The sequence below is a fragment of the Numida meleagris genome, chromosome 2 (genome assembly GCF_002078875.1).
Source record: "Numida meleagris isolate 19003 breed g44 Domestic line chromosome 2, NumMel1.0, whole genome shotgun sequence".
In the NCBI taxonomy this organism is placed as follows: domain Eukaryota; kingdom Metazoa; phylum Chordata; class Aves; order Galliformes; family Numididae; genus Numida; species Numida meleagris.
The window spans coordinates 135208574-135230117 of NC_034410.1; the positions used below are offsets into that span (position 1 = coordinate 135208574).

The 21544-nt window shown below is 38.0% G+C and overlaps 1 protein-coding gene across 8 annotated transcripts in view; it reads left to right on the forward strand.

Annotated features, from left to right (window-relative positions):
* COL14A1 (collagen type XIV alpha 1 chain) overlaps positions 1–21544 on the forward strand; it is a 118443-nt gene that overhangs the window by 62144 nt on the left and 34755 nt on the right. For all 8 annotated transcript variants that reach the window (XR_002434900.1, XM_021385898.1, XM_021385899.1 and 5 more), the window contains exons 24-34: positions 790–936; positions 3109–3183; positions 4396–4535; positions 5487–5610; positions 6932–7075; positions 8698–8862; positions 10165–10203; positions 10427–10565; positions 12147–12289; positions 14504–14613; positions 16246–16404. Coding sequence is in view for 7 of the 8 variants with exons in the window: in XM_021385898.1 (XP_021241573.1) it covers positions 790–936; positions 3109–3183; positions 4396–4535; positions 5487–5610; positions 6932–7075; positions 8698–8862; positions 10165–10203; positions 10427–10565; positions 12147–12289; positions 14504–14613; positions 16246–16404 (1385 nt within the window). In the remaining variant the exon portion in view is untranslated. The remainder of the gene's footprint in view (positions 1–789; positions 937–3108; positions 3184–4395; positions 4536–5486; positions 5611–6931; positions 7076–8697; positions 8863–10164; positions 10204–10426; positions 10566–12146; positions 12290–14503; positions 14614–16245; positions 16405–21544) is intronic.

Below are 21544 nucleotides of genomic sequence, written 5' to 3' on the forward strand. Positions count from 1 at the left end.
GCAGTGATCATTTATTTTTATACTAATCTAACAGCCCCTGGCAAGCATCAGATGTTTTTTCCTTGGCAGCGAATGATTGGCATTTTGTGTTTATACTCTGTAGAATGTGAGATCAGTTACTTATATTTTGCTGTAATTCTTTATAGTATAAATTATAAATTGTGCTGACAACTTTCTTGTTATTATTAAAATACGCCATGTGCTATTTGCAGTATCCAGGCTTTTTTCCATTGTGAACTTGCTGTCCAGTTCAGAATTTAACAGACTTTATCTGAAAATCCTGTAAACCCTTATTCCTTAACCAACATTTTAAGTGGTTACTGATGGAAGCTGGAGTACAATGTGTACTTTAGTCTCTCTTGCAATTACTAAGCACATTATAGACTCTGAGAACCAGAGCCATAGACAAAGGATGCCATGGAATTGCATAATGCAACAATTCCTCATTAGACTCTGATAATTTAGGACCAGATCCAAAGCCCATTGATGACAGTGTTAGTGTTTTTATTAACTTCAGTGAAAGGGGCAAAATTCATCTCTTTTTGTGCAGACATCTGACACATCCTTCAGCTGCTACTTTATACAAGGGATGTATCATGAGATGTCCCCCACAGATCACTGCAGAGAGGTGAATTTCAAGAAATAAGGCAGCATGTGGTTTATAAGTTTCTGTCAACCACTTGCCTTTCACTGGCTGTCAAGTTCCATCCTAATTTCAGACTTATATTAAGTTATTCAGTAAAACTGCAATGGAAACTATGTTTTAATGGTTTTTTTTTTTAATTCCAGATGGGAAAAAACAAGAGGTAAATCTTGGTGGAGGGACGCCTAGACATTGCTTCTTTGAGCTAATGCCTGGAACTGAATATAAAATCAGCGTCCATGCACAGCTTCAGGAGATTGAGGGCCCTGCTGTAAGCATCATGGAGACCACATGTGAGTGCAGCAGAGAAGAGTTCAGCCAGCAGCAATATTGCTTGTTTGCTTCTACTTTTTTGTTTGATTTTCTACAAATGTGCTATTCCTATTTAGCTTCCTTTAGCAGTTTTTATTCTTTCCACTACATTGTGACTCCTCCACAGAAGTGCACAAAAGGCTGCTTTCTCCAGAGGATTCTTACTCCACTGCTTTGTATAATTTATGAAGTCACATTCCCCAGTGCTACTGGACATTTTAATGAGAGTGAAACCAGGAAAGTGGGTTAGATTTCTTCATGAAAAATCTCACTAGAGGATACTCTGAAATTCTGTGACTCTGTAAAAATACAAAGGAAAAAAAAAAAACAACAGAAATACGAAGCAAACTGTGAAAGTTTTATACGCTCCAGTTCTTGTCATTTAGTAAAATTTTCACCAGAGTCTGGGTAAGGCAAAGTTAAATGAGACTTTGGTACCCAGTCTGCTTATATACCTGAAAAGAAGAAAAAGCAAACTATTCTAGTATTATTCTCAGTAACATGAGACAAAACTCCCTTTGCAACCGTTTCTGAAGGCAAGACCCTATTATCATGCATTCAGAATACCATAAAACAAAATAAGAGGTTAACAGAATGAAATAAACGTATTTTAATATTTTCTTTCTTTCTTCAAGCTTAGTTTCAGTCTAGATGGTACACTTCTCATACTATATTGCTACATACCACAGCACTGTTACCCTTCTCTCAGAGTTGGTAGCATTTATTGTTGTCCTCTACTAGTTTACCTGCCCATACTTTGGGTCTACATACAGGAGATACTTTCACTGGTGCATGAGAAATGCATTTTGTATGCTCTGCAGTTTGGGGAGCTAGGAGGATAAGCAGGGCAGAGGATACTTGGGCCTGTATGTCCATTTCTCATGCAAAGAAACTTTTGTATCATATCAGAAAAAGACACTGTTTCAAGATGGCACCTGCCTTCCTTGTGCTCTGAGTACTGCAGTGCAACTTGTGACTCTTTATAAGTGGAAGCTCCTGGCCTGTCTGAGTCCATGGAGGTCCTGGACATTAGTTTCTTTGTACATGTTTCAGAGTCTTGGTCCTTTTTTCTGTTGAAGCCAATGGAAAAACATCAATTTCAGTGGGAGTAAACGTGGGTGTGAACATGGGGCTTGTAATGAGTCCTATTTGCACTAAGCATTTCCAAGGATAGATGTCTTTCCTGAAGTTGTTGTATTTATCTCTATTTGCTGCCTATTAAACATCACATATATTGTAGCAAATAGTAAGTAGTCTTACTTGAAGGCATGATGTTTTTATGTCACCTGTTGCTTCTTATGATCATTGTACTGACAAAAATTGAAAAAAAATGCTATTGAACCAAGGTTAAAACTTTTCCTCATCTACAGACATCAAAATGCATGGTTGTTATCTCTGAGAATTCAGCCAAAACTATCTCAAAGTGAACTAAATGGAGCTCTTGCACACAGCAAGGCTTTCAGCCAGTGATCTTATATTTAGGTAGGTTTCCGAGAGTCTGTCAATCCAAACCTTATTTTTAGGAGCAGGTGAAGACAGAGTAACCAGTTTTCTGTACGGCAGCCTTAGTAAACTTTGCTGCAAACACTGAAGCTGCAGTCCTGCAGCTAGGAACTGCATTTCTAGCTGGAAACATAACAGGGTCTTTCAGAGAATTCAGAAAAATATGGCTGTGATTTGCTCTGGATGCAGATACTGGCTTGCTCTCAGCGTTTTGGGTGGCAGGACTAATCTCTTCTTCCTTGCAGTGTGGGTGGAGATACACTTTCTGTGATTAAGGACTAGATATGATCAGAAAGGAAAAGAACACTGATGTTTTATGAAATGAATTAAGGATAATATGTCAAGAATGGGGCTACCACATGGTCTACTACACTGTTGAACACAGAAATGGACAGTTCCTGTAGTATTTCACCAACCTGTTGTCATTCACACTGAAGTACACCCACTAATTGCTGTCTAATAGTAGATTTTTCAGGTGATCAGTAGAGGAAGACACACTCACCTATCTTTCTGTCCAGTTGCATTACTAGTTGGTTAAAGATAATGAATTTGGAATGTGGAGATGAGTGGAAAATGCTGTGTTTATTATAGGTAAAATAAGTTGGGCTTCTCTTGGAAGCATTTTTACATTCCTTGCTTTTATTCTTCAGTACCATTTCCAACTCAGCCACCGACTTCTCCTTCAACAACATCACCCCCACCTACAATCCCTCCTGCAAAAGAGGGTAAGTGCTCCATGTGTGGATTTGTAATCGTTTTAAGATGTTGATGCAATGATTTTCTGCTTCTGACACTATTTTAGACCTGTGGAGATCAGATGTCAAAATGCATTTGCTACGACTACGCTGTTAAGGCAGCTGGCTTAAATTTAATGAGCCAAAAATCTGACGTCATGATTGTATTGTTGAAAGTTGCAGAAAGGAGGGTTAACATCTGTGAAATTTTCTTTTTCCAGAACTCTTAAACCATGCATATTTTGCAACTGAAGCAGATATCCTAGGGATAGTTGAACTTCTAAAACAGCACGATTTTTAAAAATATGTCTACTTCAGTTAATGTCAAAATTGTTGGCCATGTTCAGGTTCTTTAAATGCAGGCTTCCATTTGTTTATCAATTGAACATGCAGTGTTTTGTACAGTCACATAAATACTTCTGTGAGGGGATCATTATTGCTGGAAACTGAGGACCAAATCCATCAGCTTGAAGTGGTTTACAGCAATTGAGAATTTAATCCCTAAGTTCAGGAAAAAGAGCTTTTTTTTTTTTTTTTATCCAAGGTGTAATCAGCAGAAAACTAAACACAGATATGTATCTTTCTATGCCATTCTGTGGATTTAGGAGAGCAACTTTTTTCAAGATGAAATATGTTTAAAAACTAACCTTGCTATATTCTGACCCCCAATAGAATTGGATTCTGTTGTGCACTGAAGTTTCCCAGTTCCTGTGAAAGAGTGCATGACTCGAGGGCATGTGTAGAGCTCTGCATGCTATTTTGCATAAGAACATGCTAAAATAAGATGATACGGGGGATACCTGCTCTGCTCCTAAATACTGCAGTTAAGGGGGGGAGCTAAGGCGTGGACTAGATTCCACAGAGAACCTCTACAGTGGAATACTGATTCTTGTGATGTCATTCAAATTGCATGTGTGACTTTATTTAACAACCTAAATAAATATTAAGATGGCTATCCCAATTTAAATAACTGTTATGGCCTTGAAGTGTTTTCTGTCAGTACAGATCATTCACCCCTTGCAGAGCTCAGCTGGTTCTGCACCTACACTAAAATCAATACCAGCAGGTCAGTTTGCTAAAGCATTATTAACATTTAAAAAGGGCTTTTCGTGACAGTTGTATTTTCTAAAGTGATTTATTATTTCCAGAGGAGTTGAGGTGTTGCTTTAATTCCAGAATACTTGTTGTTGTTTTTTTTCCCAGTGTGCAAAGCAGCTAAAGCTGACCTGGTGTTCCTGGTGGATGGATCATGGAGTATTGGAGATGACAATTTCAATAAAATAATTAGCTTTCTGTATAGCACTGTTGGAGCTTTGGATAAGATTGGCCCTGATGGAACACAGGTAATCAACATCTAGAGACAGAGGGGGCACCAGAAGTGAAATGAATCAAAATGTTATTGACATAATTGCACATTTACTTAGATAATATAAACTGCTTTATGGCAGCTGTTATTTTAATATCTTATTTTACGCACATCATGTGGTAAAATTCATGGCATGAATTTTGCAAGCTTGAAGTATCACATCAGTCACCTCTGAATCAATCTAATGAGATTTGTTTTGTTAATGTTATTGTATAAGTACTCACTGTGGTGTTTATATCTTAGTAAGCTAGAAGTGGTGTTGATAAGAAAAATGAAAAGTTCATTTAGTTCATTTATTGCTCGTGGTGCTTCAGAATCTGTCATGCATGCTTAGTTTAAGGATGAGAGTAGCTCCTTTCACCTCAGGAGCACCATTTAGAGACTGTAAAGCTTAATGTGTTTTGTGCATTGTAGAGATTTAATATATAGTATTGAAACAAGGTCTTGACTCAGATAACAGCATATATCAGAGCATGTTCTTGCACGCTTCTATTACTTGCTTCAGTGTTGCTGCCCAGCTGTACCTTGCTTTTGTGCAGCTATTCATTCATGGAAACTGAATAAAGTCCTTGCAGTTCTGTGTGCAAGTAACTGTACACGTGTAAGTAACTACATATGTGAGCATCTGTAAGTAGGATTTTGCTTTTGGGCTAGATTGAGAGTACTTTTGCCAAAGTGAGTATTACTTTTCTCATTCTGTTTGCTGCAAAATGGAACCAGAAAGTTTTAGGTGGTTGCCAAAGCTTTGGAGAGTAAAATTAAACTTTATTTTTTGAAAGCTTTTTGAAAGAAGAAAGTTCTGGCTTCAATTTAAGGATAAAGCAAAATTACAAGATAAATCCTTGTTTTAAATGCTCTAATTCTCTTACTTTGTGCTTGTAAACGCTGAGTGGTGCTCTAATAATAAACACATCTTCTGTATGCACAGGTGGCAATAATTCAATTCAGTGATGATCCCAGGACAGAATTTAAATTAAATGCATACAAAACAAAAGAGACTCTTCTTGAGGCTATTCAGAAAATAGCCTACAAAGGAGGAAATACAAAAACAGGTGAGAAAGGTCATGATTATGATACAGATTTTGTCCCTGCTTTTCTCTGTACAGCATTTAGCCTCAGTAAGAGTTGTGAGGCACTAGAACAGGCTGCCCAGAGAGGCAGTGGATGGCCTGTCCCTGGAAGACATTCAAGGTCAGGCTGGACAGCGCTCTGAGCAACATGATCTAGCTGTAGATGTCCCTGTTCATTGCAGGGGAGTTGAACTAGATGACCTTCAAGGGCCCCTTTCAACTTGAACGATTCTAGGATTCTGTTTTATTTTCCTTTGCTAAATGGTTTAAGACATCACTGTACAAGCAATGAGAATGTGGTAGCTACACACCGGAGATGAGAAGTTGGACTTTGAAGGCTTCCGCAGTTTGCACCCTTCACCCTCTACTGCTGAGCATTCAGCCCTCTGCCCAACAGTGAGATAAACGGTCAGGGAGGGAGGGAGGAGGGGAGAAGAGAGTTGAGCTTTTGAGTTTATGGAAGAGGAAATCAACTTAGCAGGTTGAAAATTGTGAGGAGGGAGAATGTGGGAAGGAGCCTGCAGAGAATATTGAGAAAAAGTGGGCAAAGTGGATGGTCTGCTTGGTTATAAGCCAGGACAGTTAAGCCTCAGTGTTATAGTTAAGACTGAGCTGGGAGAACAGATCTATTAAGCGAATGCAGTTACATTTTAATTAATCCTTAAGGATATCTCTCTGATGGGAAGAAATTGAAGATGAGTACTGAAAGGGTTAAGGTTTAAGTTGGAAACCATATGTTTTATTATTCTCAGACTGCGCAGAAATTTCTTGCAGCTGTTGCACTGCATTGAGTTTCAGTAGTATCAAAATGACACGTTTTCAATTTACTCAAGAAAATGCTACTATGGCACTTTCAATTGTTACCTGGATGTGCCCCTACAGACAAAAAAGGGAATATATTGTTACTTCTAGCCTGCACCAAATACCCTTTCCCAACAATGTAATGTTCTTCAACTTTGCCTTCTGGACTGAAGAAACTGATGACTGAAGCTGTCAAATTTTCAAAACTTGTGGTCAAAACTAAAATTCTAAATCTCTATTTTAATATCAACAGAATACACTATTTTACAGACTGCCAAGGATCCAACAGCTCCTACTGAAATCTGTTTACAGCTAAGTCCTCAGCTTTCTTCGGTCTCATGATAATTATTCAGGTCTTAAATCATACATCTGGGCAGGCATTTTTGAGACAGAGCATGTGGAGATTTCTCCTTTCATCAATATCTAACATTTTATATGAAAAGCCAATAGAAATTGGTTTTATGTCACAGAGACAGTATGTTGACAATTTTTTCTGTTTCAGGCAAAGCCATTAAACACGCGAGAGAAGTCTTGTTTACTGGAGAGGCAGGCATGAGAAGGGGCATTCCAAAGGTTTTGGTTGTCATTACTGATGGGCGATCACAGGATGATGTGAACAAAGTCTCCAGAGAAATGCAACTAGATGGTAAAATGTGTAGTTTTAAGAACTTTTCGTATTTTCCTTTTTTTTTTCCATTAGTAATAACTACTTAAGTTTAGAGAAAAAATAGGGTAAATTTTGTTCCAGAATGTTTTCCAAGTTTAAATAAAACAGCAAATGTAGCAGTTCATGGAATTGTTCCCATGGCGAAGAATTTAGGGGACATGGTCATATGAATCTGTGCTATTGTCTATGGAATGTAGTCTTACGGTTACCAGCAAAGTGAACTGTTTTGTTTTGAATACAAGAGGTCCTTTGAAGTTCTCCCATATGTTCTTTTGCTGGTTCTGATCTGCTCTCATCTTGCAATCATTGCTTTTTTGTTTTTTAACACTGATTTTAAATAAAGAGGCACACTGTTATGTGCTTAAAGGTAAGAATAGGGTTGGTTATATAGAAATGACTGAGGTTTGTATCAAAATCCTAAGGACACCAGTTGTCACATAGAATGAAGCTAAAGGGCAGAAGATAAAGGATATAATCATTTTGATGTGAGGAGGTCTAAGAAGAAATTAAATATGTGCTTTGTAATTAGTCTTTAGACTTTGGCATCTATGAAGATAACAGTGGATATTACTGATTCCTGAAATCCAGTGTAGTCATTGAGTTTAGTTGCCTGCTTGCATCATTCTTAGATGCTGAATTCACTGCCTTTTTAAATAAGATGTTACAAAATAGTAGGGCATGGATACGTTGTTTTAAACTGCAATCAAGAAAACGAAAGTGATATTTGACATTAAATTGGACATTAAATGTATTAAATCAAAGTTTTGTTACGCTAAAAGCTCTGCAGAAGGTAATAAATGTCCCTGGGCCTCATTCAAACATAAAGAAAATTTTGTTTGACTGGAGTAAATTTGAGCTTGAGCTGTACATGAATGGTATGTCCATCAACAATATTCAGCCTGATGTTGACAGGGTCTTTATCTTTTGTGGAAAGGAAAACGGAGAAAAACTTTTGCTTAATTTACTGTTCCTTGAAGATATAGGATATGATTCTCATTTCATTTAAATCTTTGAAGCCCAGCTCAAAGTTCAGAATATATTCATGCAGATTGCATACAACAGATTTGATCAGTGCAGTTAAATTGCTGATAAAACAAGAATGCGTTTCAGTGTTCACTCATGAGGTAGCAGTAGCTCAAACATTCTGATTAATATACGGCACAGAACAAAATCTGTAGAATACCTATAGGAAATTGATTTTTGTGATTTATACTTATGATATGCTTAATATGTTCTTCCAACATTTTGCCTAAAATGATTAGTAATGTTTATGGATGATACAGTACAACATTAAATTAAAAAAGAATTTAAACATATGATAAAACTTTAAACAATTATCTAGTCTTTATGTTTTCAAGAGAACACTTGAGCATTAAGTTTTAATTAACAGATGAAGCATAAATGGCCCAAAGAAATATTTCACTGAGGATGTATCACCTTTCTTTTTGATTACATGTGTGAATTGTCCTGTGTGACAGAACAATAATAAAATTTCCACTACTGTTTTTAATCAGGAAAGGAGCCAAAATCAAGCTGTGTTCGTATTTCATTTCCATTCTTTAAATGAATAACTCACAAAGGTGTTCCTTTTTGTTTTACAGGTTTCAGCTTTTTTGCTATTGGAGTTGCTGATGCTGATTATTCGGAGTTAGTTAATATTGGCAGCAAGCCCAGTGAAAGACATGTCTTCTTTGTGGATGACTTTGATGCCTTTACAAAGATTGAAGATGAGCTGATCACTTTTGTTTGTGAAACTGCATCAGCAAGTTAGCCATTTGACTTATTTCTAAAATAAGTGCTAAATACTACAGGCTTTTTGGTAACAATTTAGTGTTAAGACATATTTATGAAAATTGTTCTTCTAAACATAATTTGATGCTGATATTATAGCTGTAATGTTACTTCCATAAAAAATAAGGAGATGGAGGTGTTACAATTTCAGTAAAATTAATGGTTGTTTGGTAAAAATCTAGAACAGAACAGGGGAAAAAAGTAAGTTGTTTGAGTTTTGAAACAAGCCCAAATTCTTTGAAATCTCTCAGAATGCCACACTTCGGGCCCTTTATGAAAAACAAGTGGAAGACATTCTGGAAAAACACCTGATGGTTAGAGGTCAATAATTCACATGGTTTTAGGTGTATGCCCCAATGTGTTTTCTGATACATAAATCAGGAAGTAGGCAGTGTATAGCTGATATGAATCACTGGTGACTATAAGGAGTACTGGAAGCATGCATTGAGCTGGTGAATGCAAGAATGTTGTGTGTGTCCCCTCAATTCTTCGTTTTTGACCAGTACCTACTTTCAGTGTTAGAGAGAACTTCGAATGTTGAGAATGTTCAACGGTAGTATTTATTTGTCACTTGTGCTTGTATTCCAAAAGTGATCTCCAAAAGTAAGTGCTGTGGGGTGTCATATTTGACACCTTCCACGTACACTTATTGATTTCCTAGGGCACCTTTCCTGGAGGAGATTAGTGTGCTTTCTTCCCTGCAAGGAGTGAGATAAAAGAAACAGATTCACAGATAGTTAATATGTGTGCACATATCTTAAGGACTGTATGCATTAACAGTCTCTCCCATGAAGGCTATGTGTGGAGTTTGAAAAGGTACAGAGAATGCCTGCTGAAGTATTAATTAAAATTAATTAAACTGGAGGTAGACTTAGGTTGGAGGGCACAGATTGAGAACTGGGGGCATCTGGTTAAAGCGTAATATAAGACATACTTTTTTACACAGCGGGCAGTGAATTTTTGCCACAGGAGGCTTTGAAGTCAGGTTCCTAGAAGGAGTAAACAAATTCATGGACAGCAGTTGTATAAAGCGCTATTATGTGGAACGTGCAGGGGTGCACCCTCTGACATCTTTGCTGCAGCCATTGTGGATTCTGAGGAGCAAAACTGAATGAGTGGAAAGTGGCCAGACTTGCATGCCTTTCCTAGGCAGCATCTCCTTTTGCTACTTTTCAGGATAGAGTACTGAGCAGAGTAGACCATTGTTCTGACCTGATGGGACCACACTTGTATCCTTAAATGTATCCTTCTTTTTTTTTTTTTTTTTTTTTTTTCAGCTTGTCCACTGATATTTAAAGATGGTGACAACTTTGCAGGTAAGCTATTTTTGTGTTTGGCTTTTGTTCCGGATTTATGGAATTTTTTTTCATTACCTGCTCTTCACAATATTAGCAATAAAGTAACCTTTACGTTAACAGCTGTTATACAGATGGTGACAGGAAACTCTTTGATGCAATTGGCTTTGTCATTTTTTTCTTTCCTGTAACGTGGTGTTAATTTAATTTAAATTAATAAAATACATATTTTGGTGTCTTCCAGGATTTAAAATGATGGAAATGTTTGGCTTGGTTGAAAAGGAGTTTTCAGCCATTGACGGGGTTTCAATGGAACCTGGTACATTTAATGTTTACCCATGTTACAGACTGCACAAGGATGCCCTGGTGTCCCAGCCTACAAAGTATGTATTAATATATAAATATTTGTAAAACACATGAAGTTAACTGTCCAGTGCAGACAATTATTCATTTCAAGGGTTGCTATTTTTACGTCAGACGAGCAGAGAGACTAGTTCATATCTACATTATGGTAATTTTTGAAGGAAACCGGTTGAGGACTTTGGACACCAAACGCATTTGGACACCAAACCAGCCGGTTTCCTTCAAAAATAACAGCTGTAGGAAAAAGTAGATGCTAGTTTGGCATCTATCAATTTCATGCAGGCATACATCAGTAGTCCTTTGTGAAAGGCTGAGGTCTCACAGAGTGCAGAATGGCTTCTTTTCAGGAAAGGCTTTTGAAATTATTGTTAATCTAGTAAGGTTTATCTGTTTATCTTCCTAGACTTTGCCTAAAGTGAGTGGAAAGTCAGAGAGCTTCTTTCAAGTGTGAGAGTGGGAAGCTGCTTTAGGTCAAGAATAGCACTGTGAAATGATTTATACATTTATTAGAAGTTTTCTTATTCTTTTTATGTGATTATCCTGTTGTTTCCCAGTTGGAGCCATCCTTCTTGGATCTGTGTTACATTCTACTTGTTCAGTTTCCTTCTGGGTCTATATTGAGTGGAATTTCCAGAGATTAGCATTGCTCACTTCTTTTTCTTTTTCTGCTTCTTTCTGATTGGATCTGCTGCATTTATATGCCCTTCTCTGGCTGCCACCCAGCCCAATCCAGCCCAATCTTACTTCTTCTTTAGGCTTTCAGTCTCTTTTGTGGTTCAGAGAATGCCTTTTTCTTGATGATGTGCAGGTATGTCTGAATAATACTGCTTGTATTTTCTCATCTCATATGTGCACTGAGTATCGTTAATGCTATTCTCCGTTTTAATTTCTGTATCTCCAGACCTAGTGTTTTCCCCATCTGTTTATTGAATTTTCTTTTGTTGGTTCGTTTATAATGGACATACTTTAAGGCTTTGTTCTTACACCTGTTAAATTCTCTCTCTTTTTTCTCTCTGGAGAAGGTACAGTGTAATATCAACTCTAGTCATCTACAGACCACTGTGGGAATATATACATTATCTATCATATTTAACTCTTTTTCCAGCGTGATTCATATCTATACATATTAAAAGTGTCAGAAACCTTAAGATGGAAAGGATCATATATTGGGAAAATAAATTGGTTAAATGAATGTACCAGGTTTCTTTCAGATCCCTTTAGCGTGATTTGAGGAATTAAGCTAATTGACATTTTCAAAATACAGGCAGTCATTTCTGGTATTTCTTTGTCCTGTTTTGGAATTTGACAATGAAAGGTTAAGTTAAATTGCAAGCACTAACTTACAAGCTTCAGGAAATGAAATAAAATAATGGCATCTTTGTAAATTTCAAAGGAAAAGATAAATTCTCCGTTTTACATGAGCATTCTTTTGATAGTTATCTAGTTGAACAGATTTTGGAAATGCTTACTCGTATTGTTACTCACTCTTGATTTCCAAAGACAAATATAGATTTGTAGAAAATGTGTTAAGTGAACACTTGATATGTAAATCGCAAGATTTAACATTTGTTTCAGTTTAAAAGATTTCATTTATTTTACAGGTATTTGCACCCTGAAGGTCTCCCTTCAGATTACACCATTACATTTCTCTTTCGTATACTTCCCGATACACCTCAAGAACCATTTGCTCTTTGGGAGATTTTAAATGAACAATATGAACCACTGGTTGGAGTTATTTTAGATAGTATGTATTTTGTATCCTATCTGTGATTTAGTCCTTAACTTTATGAATGGTTCGTTCTTTGTCTAGATTGATTATTGCCAGTGTTTTAATCTTCTGCTAAAATAACTGCCTGAATCTCTGAAGGTCGTGGTTTCTGGTGGATGTTTTCTAGATTGAATGTAACTGAGCCTAATTTGGAGTTGGAGTAAAATTTTGAGTACACTGCTGTAAACTGGGAATAATGATACTGAAAGTGTTATTAACACTGTCATTTTTCCACATAAAGTTTTGACCTTTGCACTAGTTCATGACTTCTTCGCCTCAGTCTTTAATAGTAAGACTTGTTGTGCCCTGAGCACACAGCCCCTTGAGCTGGCAGATGGGGATGGGGAGCAGAATAGGCCATGCACAATCCACGATGAGATGGTTTTGGACCTGCTCTGCAAGCTAGACACTCAAGAGTCCGTGGGGCCAGAAGGGTTGCACCCTAGAGTGCTGAGGGAGTTGGTGGATGTGGTTGCCAGGCCTCCCTCCATCATCTTTCGACAGTCCTGGCTAACAGGGAATGTCCCAGTTGACCGGAGACTAGCAAATATGACTCCCATCTTCAAGAAGGGCCAGAAGGATGATCTTGGTAGCTACAGACCTATCAGTCTCACCTCGGTGCCAGGGAAGGTTATGGAATGGATAATCTCAGGATACACTGTGGATCAGTTAAAGGTCAACCACGGAATCAGGCCCAGTCGGCATGGGTTTATGAATGGTAGATCCTGTTTGACAAACCTGATTTCATTCTATGACAAGGTGACTCGCTTAGTGGATGAAGGCAAGGCTGTTGATGTGGTCTACCTGGACTTCAGTAAGGCCTTTAACACTGTCCCCCACAGCATCCTCGTGGAGAAGCTGGCTGCCCATGGTTTGGATGGGCATACACTCTGCTGGGTGAAACACTCTCTGGATGACCGGGCCCAGAGAGTTGTGGTCAATGGAGTTAAATCCAGTAGTGGCCAGTCACGAGCAGTGTCCCCCAGGGCTCGGTGGTGGGGCCTCTTCTATTCAACATCTTTATTAATGATCTTGTTGGGGGGATTGAGTGCACCCTCAGTAAGTTTGCAGACGACACCAAGTTGGGAGGGAGTGTTGATCTGCCAGAGGGTAGAAAGGCAGTAGAGGGACCTGGATAGACTGCATCGATGGGCCAAGGTAAACCATATGAGTTTCACCAGGACCAAGTGTCGGGCCCTGCACTTTGGTCACAACAACCCCAGGCAACCTTACAGGCTTGGGGAGGAGTGTCTGGAAAGCTGCCTGACAGAAAGGGACCTTGGTGTGCTGATGGACAATCGGCTGAATATGAGCCAGCAGTGTGCCCAGGTGGCCAAGAAGGCCAATGGCATCCTGGCTTGTATCAGGAATGGTGTGGTGAGCAGGACTAGGGAAGTAATTCTGCCCCTGTACTCAGCATTGGTGAGGCCTCACCTCGAGTACTGCGTACAGTTTTGGGCGCCCCAGAACAGAAAGTATATTGAGGTGCTGGAGAAGGTCCAAAGAAGGGCAGCAAGGCTTGTGAAGGGCTTGGAGAATATGCCCTATGAGGAGAGACTACAGGAACTGGGGCTGTTCAGTCTGAGGAAGAGGAGGCTAAGGGGAGACCTTATTGCTCTCTTCAAATACCTGCAAGGTGCTTGCAGCGAGAGCGGGGCTGGTCTCTTCTCACTGGTGACAGGACAAGGGGAAATGGCCTCAAGTTGCGCCAGGGGAGGTTTAGGTTGGATATCAGGAAAAACTTCTTTACAGAGAGGGCTGTTTAGCACTGGAACAGGCTCCCCAGGGAGGTGGTTGAGTCACCTTCCCTGAATGTTTTTAAAAACCATCTGGATGTGGTGCTTGGGGACATGATTTAGCAGTGGGTTGTTAGAGCAGTATGGTTAGGTTGTGGTTGGACTAGATGATCTTGAAGGTCCTTTCCAACCTAAGCAATCCTGTGATTCTATGATTCTATGCAAATTTCAAAATGTTGAACGAAATGGAATTTAATTTTTTAAACAGTTCTACAAATGGCTGTTTACTTGTGTGGTTTTTTTGTTTGTGTGTGTTTTGGTTTTTAATATCTTCTCTTAGAATAGACAACAGACATCTTTAACTTTTTTATTTAATAAAAAATCAACATTTTCAAATAGTGTATTGGGCCTTTTCTTTCTTTAACTACGAATTCCTATTTTTACTCTCACACAGATGGTGGTAAAACTCTGACTTTCTTTAACTACGACTACAAAGGAGATTTTCAAACTGTGACTTTTGAAGGTCCTGAAATAAGAAAGATATTTTATGGGAGTTTTCATAAGGTTAGTAATGGTAATAGTAAAAAAAAAAAAAAAAAAATCCTGTTCACTCTGAATGGGAAATTTTCATGTTTTGAAATCTTCCTTCATGTGATCATCCACTGCAAAAAGAAATGTATTTTGCATGTTCAGAGCCATTTACTAAACTTAAGTGTCTTTGCTATATTGAATTAACATTAAACAAATCACTGTTTTTATGACAAAGTTGATCTAATCAATTTTAATCTCATGCTTTATGCCTGTATTTTACAGTTGATTAAAAATACTTGACTTGCGTTGTAGAATTTAGAAATTAATTGGCTTTTGCTTTTAAAGTTTAGGTTGGAAATGTCAACCAAAATGTAAAGAACAAGTTGTGCAAAAAAAGCTATCCTTCTTTTGACCGGAGTTGTTATTTTAAAATGTATTTTAAGGGGGTATGACCTGTTGAACTTGTCTTGGCTGTAAGAGATTTTGTAACATTATTTCCAAAAGTGGATGAGGGATTGTAGCGTGTTTGTTGTGGAAGGTATTTTTGTGGTTCAATTTTATTCCTGATTTCTATATCTTTCTCTAAAAAAAAAAACAAAACAAAACAAAATGGAGTCAATGGATTGTGGGATAGTATTCTCAAAACTCAATTTCTCTTTAACTACTCTAGTCTTCCATTTTAGCTGTGAAAGAGATGGTAGGTCAGAGAAGCCTAACACTGACTTTTTAAAGTCATGCTTTGGAAGAATGTGTAAGACCCTAGCAAATTTTCCTCTTAAATATTTTTCTGCATTTTGAATTATGATCCTTGTTATATATGAATTTGAAAGACACGAGACCAAATGCAATGCTCCTGCTGAGCCCAGAGCAAAGCAGTTACAGAGGTCCTTCATGGATCTCACCTGCACCTTGGGTTCTGATCATCATGTAGTGTACTGATACAGAGAATATACTGCATATCTGCCAGCTCTTCATCTGGACTCTCCCCTGCCAAAAAGTTGCTGTTTCTTTTGCCTGAGTTTTGCTAGTGGCAGGACAATTGTGACAAGGATTGTTCTCTCTGTTGGGGATGTTTTTGCTGCATCAGTGATGGAAAGCAGAGTGCAAGTCAAGGCAGAAGAAACTTACTTGCTATGCTCTGCTTTTCTGAGCTGCATTTGATGTGATTTGATATTCCTTCAGTGTAAAAACTTCACTGGTTTTCCTGTGTGGTGATGTATAATTTACAGAGTAACTTTTATGGCTTAGCTTTGGCTTTGCAAGCAGCTATGAAGGTGAAATCTAATGCTGTGTAGCAGGATCACACAGGGCCCAGGAAATATTATTGATTACATAAATCAAAGGTTCTGAGAGATCTAAGTGATGTATGAACTTTATACAGACCTTTTGTCAGTACTAAATTATTTTTTCCTGAGTAAATAAGGGAATTTGCCAGGATCTATGCAGGTGTTCCTTAAGCAGAGAAATATGCTAAATTCATTAAGCAGATTAGAATTGTGGAGTAATTCAGGTTGGAAGGGACCTCTAGAGGCCATCTGCTCTAGTTGCTATGGTTTAGTCTCAGTTTGGTTAGCAAACATGAAATTAAGAACTTATTTCAAAATATGCGCAGTGCATTAATATATGTGCTCCTTTGTATGTTAAAGCATATTTTTTTTTCTTTAGTTGCATGTTGTTATCAGCAAGACTACAGCCAAAATAATTATTGACTGCAAAGAAGCAGGTGAGAAGACCATTAATGCGGCAGGGAACATTAGTTCTGATGGCATAGAAGTGCTGGGAAGAATGGTCAGATCCAGAGGACCAAGAGACAACTCTGCACCAGTGAGTAGAATAAGAACAATTCTTTAAACCATCTGAAAATCCTAAAAACAAGCATTTGGGATCTTTGCATTTTAAGTTGAAGCAGAATTAACTTGTAGTTGAAACAGAAAAGCTCCATAATTTCAGAAATTCTGCAAAAGCTTGTGACAGTTCTCAGCTTGAGTAAAACCTATTTTTGATATTTTACATCTGATCAGACATTATTCTCAAACACGTACACAAACGCAGTCAAATGCACTCGGTTATGGCTTGTGTTCTAAATTGCATTACACAGAGTAATATAACTCACTTAACTGGAGTCTTTGAACTTTATTTTTAGTGATAATTGTGCCCTGTGTCTCTTATTCCTTCTTATTTTTTGCCCCCATGCACACTTTCTGTTCATTAAATAGTTGAACTGGTTTGACACAGGTTGCCCCCCAAAACCTCTGTCTTAGTATATCTATTTCTTAATGACTTCAATATCTAAATATTAAGATATTTAAAAATGAGAAAGATTCTCCCCAAATTATGTATTCAATTCCTCTGAAATTGTTATCCTAGAAACAATAATTGGTCATTCTGTTTGCATGGCAGCTTACGGGATTCTTTCCATTTTGCCTTAGATAACTTTAAGTTTTGTTTGTTTTTCTAGGTAGATTTAGTTGTTGAGGGAGAACTGCCAGGCTGGTGAGGATCTTGGGAAGGCTTCTTTGCTGAGCAGCGTTGTTTGATGATTTTCTTTGAACTTTGTTGATTCTAGAGCATAGAATGTGAACCTTGAACTCAAGGCTTGATTTGAATAGGAATGAAGTTTCAAAAACGTATTTACTTGTTATTATATGCAAGTACTCTTTTAGTCAAAAATGAGCCTCAGAATACATCTCTGTGTACAAAAAAAGAGCCCTTAGTGCTCAAACTTACAGATAATAATTATATCAAGCCTGTAAAGACAATTATACAGAGAAACTTTTGTAGTCACTTTCCAATAGAAACAGAAAAAAAGGCAAACTTAGAAAAACTTGGAATTAAAGAAGGCTTTGTAAAGAGAAGTGGAAAGAAATTGTGTCTTTTGTTAGAACCCAGGAATCTATAAAAGATAAGTTGGATTACCCACTCGCTGAAAAATTTGGTTTTGTTCAAATGAACAGTAAAGCTTACGTAAGACTACAAATGTGTAGCTGAAGATGTAATTTTTTTACTCCATGCAACTGTAGATGCCTTGAAATTTTACCAAGTTACAGGCAGGTCAAGACAGCATACAAATAACATTCTTTAACATCTCAGTTCTGCACGTTGCATAGAGTAGAACTTGTGTGGATGGTCATATTTAAGACAAGAATTAGATGGTTTGTTCTTCAAAAATTAGAGCACATCAAAGGAAACTAGTAGGACGCAGGACAGTGACTCTTCACACAACAGGTACTAATTGGTGCTGCTTCTTTATGTAGAATTTCATGTATGACATATATTTATTATTCCAGGGATGTCTTGACAAATGAATGGAAGGGAAATAATGGGCGTTACTAATTGTGAAAAAAACAAATCTGGGTCAGGGAATCCCTGATCTGAATGTTGTGGGAAGATAGTAGACTGCATGAGAGACTTAGATGTTTGTGCTTCACACAATGATTGTGAATGTGATTTCACGTGTTCCACTGTTGAAAATGGGGTACAGAGATGTAGTCCATCCCAGTAGCTTCATACTTTTAAGGGGCTTATAAAGCTATGTATACAACAAAAGTAAAAATGTTGAAAATTGTTTTAATTTGATATGAAAATTGGAATTTTTTGATAGTTCAGTGCCTGCTTGTGACCATGTCTGCATAGAAAAGTTTAACATTTTTAGAATGGTTATAGTGTGTTTTTTTTTTTTTTTAATCAATAAAAGCCAATATAACTGAAGCCAACAAAATAACATGAATTTGGAAGTTTTGAATACTGTTTCTCACAGTATCCTCTGGACAAAATGTCCAGCAGGACACTGATAATGTGATGGGTATAATAAATAAATAAAATAATTGACTGGTCAGACTCAAAGGTGTTATAAGAAATAGAGTTTCATCTGGCTGGAGTCTAGTCAATACTGGGATTGTGCATAGTTCCGTTTTAGGGACAGTTCTCTTTAAAGTACTCTTCAATGTTTTCATAAATGACATGAACACAGGACTCGAATGTATGCAGAGTAAGGTTGCAGATGACACTAAACTGGGAGGAACTGTTGACTCTCACAAATGTAGAGAGGCCTTGCAGAGAGATCTTAACAAATTGGAGGGGCGGGCAATCATCAATCACATGATGTTTAATAAAGAGCAAGCTCCATATTCTGCACCTGGGATGGGGCAGCCCTGGATGCATGTAGAGACTGTGGGAAAAGAGACTGGAGAGCAGCCCTCTGGGAAGGAATCTGGGAGTTCTGGTTGACAGCAAGTGGAATATGAGTCAGCAGTGTGCCCTGGCAGCCAGAAGGGCCAACTGTGTCATGGGGTGCATGAGGGCAGCTGGGAAAGAATTGTCCTGCTCTGCTCTGCACTGGTGCGGCCTCACCTTGAGCACTGTGTGCTGTTTTGGGTGCCACAATATATAAAGGACACAAAACTAATAGAGAGAGTCCAAAGGCTATGAAGATGGTGAAGGATCTAGAGGGGAAGATGTATGAGAGGAGCATCTGAAGGCCCTTCATTTGTTCAGCTCAGAGCAGAGGAGGCTGTGGGGAGGCCTCATGGCGGCCTACAGCTCCTTACAAGGCGAGCAGAGGGCATGACGCTGGTGTCTGCTATCTGGTGACAGTGGTAAGACCCGAGGGAATGGCATAGGGCTGCATCAGGGGAGGGTCAGGTTGTGTATTAGGAAAAGGTTCTTAACCAGAGGGTTGTCAGACACTGGGACAGACTCCCCGGGACAGATGTCATGGTACTAAGCCTCCTGGAGTTCAGGAAGCATTTGGACATGGCTCTCATAAATATGGTTTGGATTTTCGTGTGGTCCTATGTGGATCCAGAAGTTGGACTTGGTGATCCTTTTGGATCCCTTCCAAGTCGAGATATTGTGTGATTTGTCAAACAATTTTGAGGGAGTATATCCCAAATAAGAGTTTTTTGTCTCATTGATGAGTGTGGTATACTACACTTCAATGAACAGACAAAGATTTATCTGAGATAGTTGGAACAAAAAGTGAATTGGGCTGAACATGCCTAGCTAGCCCTTTCAACAACCCTTAACAGTGGGGCATCTCTGGATCAGAAGTTCCAGGCAGCTAGAGCAGAGAAACCTAACCTTGACAAGAAGCAAATACTCTTTATTCCTTTAGTGGGACTGAATAAAAAGTCTAGCTTTAAAACATAGTTTACTTACAAATCACAACTTTATTCATGCTTCCTTTTCATCAAAATTTATCTTGTTTTACCTGTGTGTGTGTAATGTTAAAAGAATTAAGATTTGATGTGTTCTGCTGTTGGGAATGCTTTGCAGAACTGTAGCCTGATCAGATAAGGATGAGTAGACTTTTCTGTATTACTGACTTTGCTTGCAGTATTGGAGATCTAGAAAGCAGAACTTATATGAATACTCAGAATTATGAATAAAAGGCTAACGGTAGCAAAGAAAGCTTTGTTTAGTTATTCAGCTTGAGTCAGAGCAACCCACATAGTATTTAAAAAGAAGAATACTGAGTCATTCAACATTTGGATGGTCAATTCGGCAATTCAGAGAATGTCTGTTTGCTCTTTATTTTACACCAACGTGTTTTATCACTGTGGATCTCTGGATTGTTTAATCCAGTATATGAATGCATATACACTCCGGTGTAGGACTGCATCAATTTAAGCAATAACGTCAGACTTCCATTGTTCAGGATAACAGAATAGCTTGGGACAAACTGATTTATGGAAAAATTGGAAATACTGCTTACGTCTGACCCTGAAATGATTTCTGCACAACTGGCTGAGGTGTTTCTGCAGTCCGTTTCAGAGATGTCTTATTTGCTTAAGTGTAGTACCATGTAAATGCCCAGGATCGTTCTGAGTTAAGCAAATTAATTAGTCTTCCTGAAATTAATAGCCCTGAGATGTGTAATGAAGAGGTCTCTAAGTAGCTCCACGTGGAGTCAGAATGGATTTGAAATAGCCAGGGCCACAGACCTGTTTGGCTCAGGCTAGACCTTTGTGAAGCCAACACAAATGTCCAGAACATCCCTTCATGCTGCACTTCAACAGCTAATCTGCTGGCAGATAAGGATAAATTCTATGTATATGAAAGTATTCCATTGTTTAAAATATAATAGTTGACTTATGTAAGAAAAAAAAAGTGAAAACAAAGGTACCCGTTTCTGTTTTATTTTAACACCTTTAGAAGCAATGAAGTTTTAAAACTTTTAAAGTTTTAAAATCCTTACCTTCATTCTTCTGTTCTAGTTTAAAAATAATGCCTCTGAAAATAATGATTTACAGTTGCTTAAATGAAAATAATAGCAAAACTGAAGATTATTCTTCTGTCTCTAGCCATTCCTCGATATTTTTAACATGTGGGGCTAATTTAATGGGGTGTTCTGTTCTGTTCCCTTCTTTATTCAGTATGCAAGTAAATGAGGCATGGAGAAAGAATGGAAGTAGAAACTGAGTAAAGCTTCATCTCTCTAGACCCATTTTTTATTCAGATCAAGGCTGTAATGGAGACGCTTGGTTTTACCATTGAGTCCTACTTAGTATATTGTTTCTGACTACCTAGAAGCTGTAATTTTTACCAAATGTTTGTGTTCCTGTAGATTAAATTCTTGTCCAAAGCATGTTCCCAGACGTGAGGTGGGAATTTTTCTTTCTGACCAAAGCCGTCATGCAGCAAGCTTTTCACCATTCGTAACTTTTCATTGCCTGAGAATAATATGAATAAAAGGGGTACATTCTGAAATAAAATAGAATTGGAGAAGATGATAAATATTATCTGTGGCTCAGTTCCATTGTAAGTAATGTGCTACAGAAGATCTTGTTCCAGATAAAATCTGAGCACCGGACAAGTGGAATAATATAAGTAACTCCATTTTGAGAAGTTCAACTCTCTTACACCTGTCTCTTCATGCCTTCTCTGCTGGAACAAAGTGTTGGGAAGCACCACTGGACAAAACTAGGAACTGGGTCAAGGAGGTGAAGACAATCATATGCCTACA